Source organism: Notamacropus eugenii, chromosome 3, assembly GCF_028372415.1.
Source record: "Notamacropus eugenii isolate mMacEug1 chromosome 3, mMacEug1.pri_v2, whole genome shotgun sequence".
Taxonomy (NCBI): domain Eukaryota; kingdom Metazoa; phylum Chordata; class Mammalia; order Diprotodontia; family Macropodidae; genus Notamacropus; species Notamacropus eugenii.
Genome location: NC_092874.1, coordinates 441,154,780 through 441,168,186, shown reverse-complemented (window position 1 = coordinate 441,168,186; position 13,407 = coordinate 441,154,780). Strand labels below are relative to the sequence as shown.

At 39.5% G+C, this 13,407-nt stretch overlaps 1 protein-coding gene across 5 annotated transcripts in view; it reads left to right on the top strand.

Annotated features, from left to right (window-relative positions):
- The window catches only part of ITPR1 (inositol 1,4,5-trisphosphate receptor type 1), a 384,526-nt gene that overhangs the window by 326,282 nt on the left and 44,837 nt on the right, over positions 1-13,407 (top strand). For all 5 annotated transcript variants that reach the window (XM_072598619.1, XM_072598616.1, XM_072598617.1 and 2 more), the window contains 2 exons: positions 4,746-4,910; positions 13,026-13,221. In XM_072598619.1, coding sequence (XP_072454720.1) covers positions 4,746-4,910; positions 13,026-13,221 — 361 coding nt within the window. The remainder of the gene's footprint in view (positions 1-4,745; positions 4,911-13,025; positions 13,222-13,407) is intronic.

Here is a 13,407-nt window from a genome sequence, read left to right as displayed (position 1 = left end):
GGTGAGAGATAAGGCTTATAGCCAGATTACAGGGGGTTTGAATGCAAGAAAACTATATTTTTTTTCTTTCCATAGGCACTAGGGAGCCCTTGATGATTTTTCAGCAGGAGGAATAATGTGTATAGGATAATTTGATGAAGATTAATCTGTCAGTGGTATGCTTGGAAGTATTAGAGAACAGAGAGGCTGGAAGAAGGAGGGGAGGAATGGTGGGAACAAACTTCATTAGGTGCCTACTTGTGTTGGGTACTATGTGCTAAGTGCTTTATAAATACTATTAATAAGTTTGAAGGCTGTTTGTTGGAGGAGTCCTGGAATGAGATGGTAAAGGCCCAAGTGAGAACAGTGAAAATGGATTGGAAAGGGCATTTCTGACTGATGAGTATTGAGAAAAGGAGAATTTGACTCATAGATCTTAGATCTGGAAGGAGTCTCAAGCAGTGGATAGGGAACAAGACTCAGAGGCAGCTTTGTGTTCCGATTCTGTCTCTGATTCTTCAGGGTGTGACTGCTCAAGTGTAATCAGTGCTCTGGGCTTGTTTCATCAGCTGTAAAAATAAAACCTCCAACCTCTCTGATATTTCATTGGATACGACCAGCTATTATTAAGAAAGCAACACGTTACTCTTCTCACTGGATTTTTAAACAATGGCTCAGCTTTTGAACCTTGAGTGATTAGAAGAATGGCTAGTGAAATTCAGAAAGACCATAGAAGATGCTTTGGGAAGGATAGAAACTGAGCTTCATACATACCAAGTTTGAGGTGATACAGGGCACTCACTCCACTCTGGGGCATAGGAGGCAGGCATAGTTAAGAGCCTGGAACATCCTCCATTCCTACGGAAGGAGTTAATGGGGAAGGCCAGGAATATAGAAAGAAGAGCTGAAGACTAAACCTGGGGGAATGGGAAAAGGAAGGAAAGATTCCTAGGAAACGAAAGAGGAAGAGTCAGAGCTAGCAGGAAAATTAAGATAGTTTCACAGCCTAGAAGCCACAGGAAGAAGTCATTTCAAGGCAGCACTCAGTATTGCCAAAGGCAGGCCATAGGTGAAGAAAAAGGAAGGCTGATTGGTGAGTTTTGAAAGAGTAGCCTAAAATGAGTAGAAAGGGCAGAAGCCAGAGCTACAAGGTTAAGAACAACTTCACTATGAAGACTGGCTACAGAAAAGGGGTAGAAATGGAATGATAGCAAGAGGATCCAAAGAGTGGAGTTTGGTTGTTGTTTGCTAACTATGGAAAGATTTATAGCCTCTAAAAACACTGTCATTTCAGCTAGGGAAGGAATGGATATGCTTTTTGTCCCAACAAAATATAAATTTCTGGAGATCAGGAATTGTTTCAGTTTTGTCTTTGTATCCCAAGCTTCTCACACAGTTCATTGGACTTAATTGAGTTCAGGAACAGCTAGGCGGTGCAAAGAGTTCTGGGCCTGGAGTCAGGAAGACTCATCTCCTGAGTTCAAATCTGGCCTCAGACACTTACTAGATGAGTAACTCTGGGCAAGTCACTTAACCCTGTTTGCCTCAGTTTCCTCATCTGCAGAATGAGCTGTATAAGGAAATGGCAAAGCACTCCACTATTTTTGCCAAGAAAATCCCAAATGGGACCAGCTAAGTGGCACAGTGGCTAGAGCTCTGCCCCTTGAGTCAGAAGGACCTGAGGTTAAATCTGGACTCAGACATTTACTAGCTATGTGACCTTGGGCAAATCACTTAACCTCAGCTGCCTCAAAAAAAAAATCCCAAGTGGGATCACAAAGAGTCCGACAAAAATGAAAAAAACAAAATGACTGAACAACAACAAATAAAGTCCTTCTTGGATTGTATTGAACCTAAGCTGCTCCACTGTTGTCACCGACAAGCTAAAGCTAGAATGAGCATTTTTCCACCATGTGAAGGTTCTGCTATGCCATCAGGTAGTATATTGGAAAGTCCCCATTTAGATGTTAGAGCATTCCTATTCTGAGCAAGCCTAGGGCATTTTGAAGGGCTAGATGCCTGTGCTCTCGTGCTTATCTGATTCTTGAGAAGTTCAGTTGCTCTTACCAACCAGGTGAAAGGGCAGCACGTTGCCAGTACCCAGGGCCAAGATGTCAATAACGACAGTAGAGGAGTCGTTCAACTCATTTGATTCCTCTCCAGGATTTAGCGGATGCCCATTTCTCCTCAATGTGCTTTGCTAGAGCTGAATTTCAAAGCTAGAGCTGAATTTTCTCTTGAAGGAGTGGGCAAGTTGACATGAGGGTAACCCCATGGAAACTCCTGAGTTATCTCTTCCAAAGAAAGATTCTCATCCCTTATTTAGAGTATCAGCTCCTCATCCTAGAAAGTCAACTAAAAAACTAATTAAAACTGTTAATCTGAGCAGCATTGCAAGATATAAATTAAAGCCACATAAATCATCAGCATTTTTATCTGTTTATAACAAATCCATGAAGAGACAGGAAGAAATTCCATTTAAAATAACTACAGAAAGCATAAAGTTCTACCTACCGAAGATACACACAGGAACTATATATGAACACAATTACAAAAAACTCTTTACATAAGTAATTCCAGATCTAAATGGAGAAATATTAATTGCTCATGGGTAGATCAAGTCAATTGAATAAAAATTCAGTATCATTCCATCAAACTACAAAAAGATTATTTTTTTAAAGCTGGAAGAAACAATAACAAAATTCATCTGGATGAAGAAAAGGTCAAGAATCAAGATATCAAGCCATATTATAAAGCAGCAATCAATGAAGCAAAATTTGGTACTGGATAAGAAATAGAGAGGTTGATCAGTGAAGCAGATTTAGCTGTACAATATACAGAAGCAAAGGAGCATAGCACAGTAGACTAGTGTTCGATAAGCCCAAACATCCCAGGTATTGAGGCAAGAACTCGCTATTTGACAAAAACTGTTGGGAAAACTTGGAAATTAATCTGACAGAAATATCAACCAACATCTCATCCTGCATACCAAGATAAGCTCCAAATAGGTAACATGATTTAGACATAATTGGTGAAATCATAAATGAGAGGAGCAAGGAAAAAGTTGCTTGTCAGATCTGTGGTTATAGAGGAAGAGTTGATGACCAAATGAAATAGAAAGGATCACAGAAGGTAAAATGGAGAATTTTGATTACACAAAATTAACAAGTTTTTGCACAAGCAAAACCAGTGCAAGTAAAGTTAGAAAAGAAACAGGCATATGGGAAACTGTAGCCAGTTTCTTTGATAAAGGTCTCATTCTCAGATTAATGGAGAACTGATTCAGATTTATAAGACTAAAAGCTATTTCCCATTTGATAAATTAATATCAAAAGATATGAATAGGCAGGTTCAGAAGAAGAAATGCAGGTTCTCAATAGCCATACTAAAAAATTCTCTAAATCACTAGTAACAAGAGAAATGCAAATTAAAATAATCCATACTCATCAGATTGACAAAACTAACAAAAATGGAGGGAATCAGTAACTGCTATAGGGATTATGGGAAAACGGGTACATCAATGAACTGTTGGTAGATTCATGAACTGGTCCAGCCATTTTGGAAAGCAATTTGGAACGATGCCTCAAAAGCTACTGAATTGTATCTGCCCTTTGACCCAGTAATACCTCTACTAGATCTATGTATCTAAGAGGAAAGGATCCGTATAAACAAAAATATAGATGGCACCTTTTTTTTATAGTTGCATAGTATTAGAACCAGGGGATGGGGAGTGGGGTGCCCATCAATTGAGGAATGGCTGAACAAGTTATGGTGTATGAATGAGATAAAATACCCACTATGCCATAAGAAATTATGAAAAGAATGGTTTCAGAGAAACCCTGGGAGACTTGTATGAACTGATGCAGAATGAAGCAAGCAGAACCAGAACAATATATACAATAAGAACAAATCATAAAGACAAACAACTTGGAAAATTTAGAAACTTAGTGACATAACGACCAACTGCAATTCCAGAACACTCATGATGAAATGTGCTTACCTACTTTACAACAGAGAGGCAATGGACTCTGGATGCATACTGAGGCATTTAAAAAATATGGTCAATGTGGACATTTGTTTTTCTTGATTATATACGTTTGCAACAGACTTTTAGTTTTTCTATTTTTCAGAAAGTAGAAGGTAGAAAAGGTTGTTCTTCATGAAAATAGAATTTAATTTAAAAAACAATAAAAGCAATTTAATAAAAGGACTGTCAACTCCTCAGAGACATAGCTGGAGAATCTCACTGACCTGTGCCTTCATAGCTCTTAGGGTGGAGTAGAAATTAACATGTTTTTAATCATGATTAGTTTAAGGTTATTGACTTAAGATAAATTCTTTTTCTGGCATACTCAAGCAAGGAGGTTAGAAATGATTCATTTTGAAAATCCTTATCTGTATTGTATGCATGTGCACGGGTGTGTGTTTTGGTGAGAAACAACAGATCTGACGAACGTGAAGCATTCTCCTATTTCTTATACAATTTGTATTACACCTGAAAAGCAAAGTAATCAGTTGACTAGGTCAGCAAAACTTCCTTTAGGATATTCCCTGTTTTATTATTGGAGCATGTACTCCTGGGCCAAAAGTAGTCCAGTATTCCAGCTTGGATTTGGGTCCATGTTTTAAACAATGGTCATTGGAATGGTGGGAGAAGAGGGTGGTTGGGATTAGGGGGGAGAGAGACGCAGGTTACCATTAGCTCTTACAGTTCTCTCTAATTTGAGGACGGTTTGCTGTCTAACCTTTCCTGTCACTGTGCTTAGGTCTGTAATAAAATCATCTTCCTGATGAGCTTTGTTGGTAACTGTGGGACCTTCACAAGAGGATACCGAGCAATGATCCTGGATGTAGAATTCCTTTATCATCTGTTATATCTCCTTATCTGTGCCATGGGACTCTTCGTTCATGAATTCTTCTACAGTCTCTTGGTAGGTAATTGACTCTCAAGTTCAGTCATTCACGTCAAAAATGCTTCTTGACCATTTTCTCTAAGACTCTGGGCTAGGAGCTGATGATACCTGACATAAATACTTTATCACTTTGAAAAGGATTTTGCTTAGTGTATGTCCTTTGCTCCTGCCAACCTCCTTGTGAGCAGCAAGCATTTATTAAGCACCAATAAAGTGCTAGGCATTGTGCTAAGCATGGAGAATATAGAGAAAAGCAAGAGCACAGTCTCTGCCCTCACAAAGGTCCCATTTTAAGGGGAAGGGGGGGACCACATACCAATAATTCCACAACTCTGTGTGTTTACACAAGGAGGAGGAGGAATAGAAGAAAGGCAGTGTCAGAGGGGAGGCCCTGAAGGACTGTCTCCTGCACAAAGTCAGCTTTGTTTGAACTAAGCCAGAAGGTAGAGAAGGCAAGTCCTCCAGGCATGGGGATGGCCAGTGAAAAGTAGTCCAGGCAGATGGCTTTATTCCTATTTTGCAAACGAAGAAACTGAGCCTTAGAGTAGTGAAGTGACTGGATCCAAACCTGAGAGCTCCAGCTACCACATTATACTCCATCTCTCTTGACAGTGTTGCCTCTGAAAGTCTCCATCTGATAAAACATCTCATTTGCAAGATGAGACTGTTGTTTTTAATTATGATAAAGGAAATTATACATATTGTGATAATAATTAGGCAGCACCTCATCTGTGTACAGTAATTGGGGAATAGGCAGAGAAGTACACAGAAAGCAGGCCTGATGTTAAAAGGTCTGAGGATACTTAATTATATACAGTCTTCTGTGTAACTTTCTGCAAGTTAACTTTTCTGCTTCTCATTCATAAAACAATGATCTTAACACTTGAAAGAAAGGTTCCCATCCTCCCCGAGAGCCCTGTCCTTTCTAATCTGGCCCTCCGTTGCCCAGAAAGCTATATCTGATTGTCAGGACCCAGACTGTCTAGGGTAAAGTGTTGCTCAGTCCAGACATGTGACTAGGAATTATTTCTGCATCGAAAAGTTTGGGTGATGAGCTTGGTGTAGCTACTGAGATAGAACATCTTTCAAAACAAGTCATTTAATTCTGATCTACTTCAAGCAGTTAATGTCATTGTAGTCTATGTGAATTGAGTTTGTTCAGCCCCCTTTCCTTATAGTTGAGTTTTGAATTACAGAATCAATTAACTGTTCACTCCTTTTTTTTTTTATACAGAAATACAAACCCTTGGCATAAAAATTGAATTTCTTCTTTTCTCCTGCATAAAATTAGAGAAAGTATAAAGTTTTACTAATCTGTGAGTATTTTGACAGAGAACTGATTACTGGCCTTAGGATATGAAAGTATAAACTCCTTAAGATCAAAAGGGTTAGCCTGACAGGTTAGACTAACAAGGGCTGTGACGTGTCCACTCCCAGAATCCCTTATTGACAAAGTAGTTTTGAGATACATCCAATTTTTTGCATGTTACCATACTTCAGAGGTGACACATTACTAAGATTAGCTCTTTTTCTTTCCCCTTGGGTGATGGTTGTTTGTGGGCAGGAAGACTTCAGACCTTTGACCTGACTGTGGGGGTGAAAAGGCCACTGTCACCCAGGAAACATTGATCTGTAGCACAGAGTATGTTTTGCATGCAGGTGTCGTTTGAATTGGCAAGAGGCTAGACTTTGGGAAGTGGCCTCAGTTTTGTGATTAGCCAGGATGCTGGCTTGTATTTGGGCCTCTGCTTTAGATCATGGTTATGTCATATAACTGCACAAGGTCTTGTGGTCCTCTCCTCCCTGTGTAGAGGAGTCCAGATCAAAACACTGTAAAGAGTCCTTTCTGAAAATGAGGGGTCCTGACATGCATGTGGCATGCATGGGATCTTGGCCTTGCCCCTAGCCAAGGACAGCAGGTTCTTCTTTATCAGTTCCCATTACCCCTTTCATTAGCAGATGTGAAAGGCTCATTGCTTCAGTGAACCTTGTAACTCATAATACAACTTGCTTTTAAATTTTTCCAATCTATAATCTAAGAGCAGCTCACAACTTGGAGAAACTTTACCCAAGTTTGGTTCTCTCTCAAGAGAGTTTAACAGGACTATGGCTTGCTTGTAGTCTGACTCTCACACTGTCCTAAGTATTTTCTGGGTCTGTGATCTCCATAGATTGAAACATTTTAGTGGCAGGGCAATATTTATGTATTCAGGAACTGCAGCCACATACTGAAATCAAGTTTTAAGACACACACAGTAGCATAGGATCCAAGCCTGTAAGAACTTGAGTTGGTCCTAGAAGTCACCAGAAAATACCGTTCCAGACTGGTAACAAGGTTATTAATAAATACTCGTCATACCACATAATAATAACAGTAATTAGCTTTTATAAAGTGCTTTAAAGTTTATGAAGTGTTGCTCATATTTTATCTCCCTTGATCCAAGAATCCTGGAAGATGGGTACAATTATTCCCATTTTATAGATGAGGAAACAGGCTGAGAGAGATTCAGTGACTTGTGCAGGATCACACAGCTAATAAGTGACCCTGACACACACTACTGAGGATTGTCCTTTTTCAGGATATGAAATCACAGTGCTGTCGAATGCTTCATTGCTGGGACACTGATGGCTAGGGCAGCAGCTGGTAGAAATTTAGTGAAAATGTAAAAATGCTTTTGAAATTAGGATTATAAGGAAACCTAGCTTGATACAGTAACACAGGGGTGCTTAACCTTTTCATGTCTTGGTCCAGGGGCAATCTGGTGAAGCCTGTGGACCCTCTCAGTGTTAATAATGCTTTTAAGTATATACTGTGTGTGGCATAGCTGCTAAGTCAGGAAGACCTGACTTCAAGTTCTGCCTCAGACATGCACTAGTTGTGTGATTCGAGACAAGTCACTTTACTTCTCTCAGGCTTAATTTCCCTCATCTCTAAAATAGAGATAATATTAGCACCTACCTCCCAGGGCTGTTGTGATGATCAACTGAGATAACATACACATGGCTCTTTGCAAACCTTAAGGAGCCATATAAATGCTAGCTATTATTATAGTAATAAAGTAAAATATATCAAATTACAAAGGAAACCAATTAGATTGAAATATAGTTATCAAAACATTTAAAAATATGAGTTAGTAGACCCTAGGTTAAGAATGCCTGCAGTGAAATAAGGATTTGGTAGGTTAATTATAAAAAGGTGCTGCTACTCTCTACCATGTATTCTATAGTAATGAAAAAAATGTTTGGTCAATTTGAGCAGTGCTAAATTTCACACTTTATGAATGGGGAAGGAAGGAAGGGAATAAGCATTTATGTTGTGCCTACTGTGTGCCAGGCAGGCACTGTGCGAAGTGCTTTTCACAACTGTTACCTCATTTATTCTCACAATAATCCTCTGAGTCTGGTGCTATTATTGTTCCCATTTTCCAGTTGAAGAAACTGAGGCAGACAGATTTCAGACACTTGCTCTGCCAGGGACATACAGCTAGCATCTGAAATCAAATTTCCAACTCAGGCCTTTCTGACTCCAGGCCTGGCCTTCTGTCTAATGTGCTACCAGCTGCCTAGATGAACTCCTCTATAAATTCCTACTCGAATGCCTCAACATAATATGGAGGTGGTCCCTGGATCTCAGAGGCTACAACAGTGAATGACAGACAATCTCTGGAAGGGTCAGCCATGCTGGGGACAAAGGATGTCTACTTTCCAAGGATCAGCCTAGCTGATTGCTGAGAGGAGCCTACCTACCTATGAGATAGGTAGCCTAGTGATGAAACTTTTTTGACTGTGGCAACCCATGAAACACAGAAAATTTCAAAATGACTTTCAGTCCTGGGTGGCCCCTTTACTGCATCTGCAGGGAAGATGCCAGAGGGATGGGAAAGGCAGCAGAAGGTGTTTAGAATCACACAGTTGTAAAACCATCAACAGGTTTAGTTTGCCTGGTGATACTTTATGGGTGAAATCCTTGTCCAGTGACCCAGTGAATGGACCTGTCACTGTGAGAATGGAACCATCTCAGTCTCAACATTTTTGCTACAAACAAAACTAGGAAAAAGAAGGAAGTTGCAGAAGAAAGGGTGGCTCACAAAGAGCAGAGCTGACTGACTGGGTTTTCTCATATGCCCCAAAGCTACACAAATGTTATTTCATGTGACATTTGGCCATCACATATTGCAATACTTAAGCCTTTAGAAGAAGATCACCATGAAAATTAGTGCGGTTTATGCCCCAGCACAAAGCAATTGATAAGACCCTTCAAATCAAACGAACATAAAAGGGGAGAATGAGAATGAGAACTGTATTGAAAAGTGAGGCTTAGGAGAAATGAATGACAGAGGCCCAAATGTATAGATGATACCATTTCTTCAAAAAGGAATTACTTTCTGCTGGACACGTAAACATCAGGCACCATCACAGACAATGACACTGGCTATATTTTAACGGGAAATAAGAGCCTTATTATGATGTGGGAGTTAGTCCCAAGGCAGTCAGGTGATCAGACTGGCGGAGTATATTATATACTCTGTCACATAAGAGTATGTAGAAAAAAAAAGATTAACAAATAATAGTAAAGAAAAAAACAGATGGAGTGTAATTAAGATTTAATTCTGAATTATTAAAGAAACTTTTGAAAATAAAAAATGGGAAGTGGACAACAAAAATGACATTGATATCAACTATTATAATTCACTAAGAAATTAAACCAGCATAAATTTCTTCCTATGACAAGGAGACTGAAAAGAGCCTAGAAAGCCCCTTAGTTAGCAAACATTGTGACTTACTCTTCAGAATGAAGAGATGGCTGCCAAAGGCAAAACTATGTTAGAATATAAACTCATCTGTAAAATCTTACAAAGAAGGATGATGGATGATTATGAGCAGTGTCATCCACAAATCAGAGAGAAGCAGTAGAGGGTGAACCCAGTTTAAAGAAAGCTTGGCAAGATACTCAACTAAGCAGTCATCTCAAGGGCATTCAAGGATAAAAACCTAAAGAGGACTGCAGAGTTAAAAATGGAAAAGACTTCCAGAAGTTGTTACAACAAAACTATTTTCTTCATCAAGGATAGTGGAACCACCACAATTGGACCTAATAACAGAGTGCCTGGCATGCTTAAGCAGGAAGTAAAAAATATTCTAAAGAGAACAAAGACAAGAAAAGCATCTGTATTGGATCAGCATACCTAGAGGAGATCCACACTAGAGATGATACAGTTGTGTTAGCATTGAGGGCTTCATTCAAAGGAAGAGGAAAGAGGGGAAGTTTGTTGTCAAACGAATAGAAAAAATCTAAAACCTTATTGATCTTTTTTAAAAAGTGACTAAGAAAACCACCACTGACCTCTATATCTCCTTTCCCATCTATACAAAATCTCTATGAGAGTATTCCATACATGAACTGAAAATATCTTCAGTAAAGATATTAGTAGGGAATAAGTTGGTTTTCTCAAATAATATTCAGTCATGAAAAACACCTTACCATCTTACAGTTGACTGATGTAGACAACATAAGACCTCATTTGCGTTCATTGTTTGTTGATTATGAAGAAGCATTTGAATGGGTTGAACAAAAGTGCCACCTTATATACAACAGATTGTCTCCCAAATGTACATATGTCTACATGTAAATATATTATTTCTACATATGTATATTATGTCTACATATATATACCCACAGAGAGATATTATTTAAGATTCCTTGTAAGATATAACAACAGAAATGCCATTGTCCAATGAACTGATAACAAGCATCAAATGAGGCAGAAAACAGGGAGATGTATGCTTGACAAAAGTTGTTAAGAGGAGTGATGGGGGACCCAGTGTAGAGTCCAAATTGAGAAGCTATTCCCTGTGTACAGCACGGTTCTCCAGATGCTCTCATGTATAGATAACATTGCACTGATTTCACCAAGCCCCAAGACAAGTGTGTGTAATTCGTAATCACTCAAAGGTATTTGACCTGTCCATACATGCAGCAAAGACCAAATGAATGAAGACTATTGCCCAAATGTCAACATGCATCTAAATGGTCACCCTATTACAGCTTGGCCAATGAATGCCCAAAAGGACAAAACGCAGACAGATAATGGTTTAGGTTCAGTTTGAGAGGAGGAAGAGAGTGGGCTAGTTTGGAAAACTGCAAAGCATTTTTATAGACCCTGCGATTCCCCTAGTAGCAAAGGATCATTTTTTCAATACAGATATTTGCTGTTTGGCAATAAAGTTGTGTGACAGAGAGACCTGGAACACCACTATCATTGAAGAACTAAAGATCAGCATCCTACAGAGAGGGATGGAAGGGTCCATAGTGGGTATGAACAGGCTGCAAGTTATAACCAACAAGCCATCCCAAAGAAAAATAAGAATAAAGGCAGTCATTGAAGAATTATATGACAGAAAAAGAAGATAGGCAGGTCCCATTGGGAGAGTGAGGGAATGACAGTTGGATGGCCAAAGTGCTTGTTTCACTAGTACCATCATAACACTGAGAAGTGAGGTACATTTCCAGAGTACTGGGCAGCCCTCATGTGCCAAGCTTTTAGGAGATAGATAGATGAGAGTTCCTCAAGAAGGGCTTGCATTAACTTCCAATCTGTCTCCTTGGAGGAAGCTTCCAAATCACAGATCACAGAACTTTGAGTGTGAATGGGGTGATGTTTAATTTCCCTAGTACCTTTAATGTTTTTAGCCTAAGCATTGTGTCTCACTCACGGTCAGTCTCAGGACACTAACTGGAGGTGGACAAGCCAGTTGGACCTCTCTGACAGGCCATAAAATGAACAGAAATAACAGAAAGGGATAAAAGACATTCAAGTTCAGCTAGGCCAGCCCCCTGATTGTATGGATGAAGAAGCAGAGGTTCAGAATTTGTCCAAGATTGCGCAGCTTATTAATATAGAGTTGAGACCAGAGCTTTAGGCTCCAGACACTTGGATTACTACTTTTGTCTAGTATGCCACTTAAAGGTCACACATCAAATGGAGGTGTGTGGAGTAAGAGACCCACACTGAGTCAAAATAAGGGCCCTCTAAAACCAAGTTATATGATCCAAGAGTGTCCAAATGACTGTAGGCTGTCAGAGCATCCTGGCTTAGATTATTACAGCTGAAAGAGATCTTATTAGTCAAGTCCAACTGATTCATTCAATACTAAGGCCCCTCAAAGTAAAGTGATTTGTGCAAGGTCATACCTTGCCCCTTCTTCCCATCCCAAGATTGCAGTATACACCCAGGCTAAAGGGGCTCTGGGCCATTTATGTGAATTATCCTTAATAGATGACATTCCATCTCCTGTTTCCATCTTTTTACACAGATTACTCCCTATGCCTGAAACCCACTCCCCCCTCATCTTCACTTCTTACTTTCTTCAGTTTCCTTTAAAGTTTAGTTCAAATGCCTTCTTCAGGAGGTCTGTCCTCATCTGCACAGTTCCAAGTGCATTCCCTCCCCTGAGTAACATTATGCAAGTTCTGTATTTCCTTAGCTTTGTACATGGTATCAAGAACGTAAGCTCAATGAGGACAAGGACTTTTGGTTTTGTGTTTTTAACCCAGAACTTTAGCATGTCAGGAAGGTAGTAGGCTCTTAATAAATGCTCATTCAAATGAATCGTTCATTTTCCAAAGAGCCAACTCCACTTAAAGAGAAGTCTCCCTTCACCCCAACCCTCCAAACAGTGAGAAAGCTTGGATCTAGTTGTGGTAAGAAACAATGAATGTCAGATGGTCTTTCCCACCACTAGGCATGTTGGGAGGGTCAAATCAACTAATATATGCAAATATTTTGCCAACCTTAAAGTGCTATGCAAGTGTTAACTATCATATCAGTCGGTTGGCAATCAACAAGCATTTATTAATCACTTACTATGGGCTGCACACTGAGAATGAAAAGAAAGGCAAAAACAGCCTTTCCCCTCAAGAAGTCCGTATTCAGTGGGTGTGGAAATGTAAATAACCAGGTAATATATGAAAAGTAGATGGAAGACAGTCTCAAAAAGGAAGGCACTAGCAGGTAAGGGGAGCAGGGATCTGGGGGAGACCTCACTGGATTGGAATCATGTAAATCCTTACAGAATTGCTGATAAAAATTTGAGACAAATTTCTGAAAATATACCTTTTTTTTTTTTTTAAAGCTTTTTGACTTAGTGTACAGAGAAGAGACTCTGCTTAATGTCATTAAGAGTGTTACTCGCAATGGACGCTCCATCATCCTGACTGCTGTTCTTGCCCTCATCCTGGTTTACCTGTTCTCCATTGTGGGCTACCTTTTCTTCAAAGATGATTTTATCTTAGAAGTAGATAGGCTGCCCAATGAAACTTCACTTCCAGGTCTGTTTTAAATGCTTCAATCCTTTTATCTAGCCTGGGAGAGAGTGGGATAAAGAAAGAGGGGCGGGGGAGAAGGATAAAAGTGTAAATTATGTTACTATGTAAATATAAATTATGGGGTTTTATTTTCAACAAAATTGTGACACAATTAAGGTTACCATGCCTTCTGAAGACCTAGAGAATAGA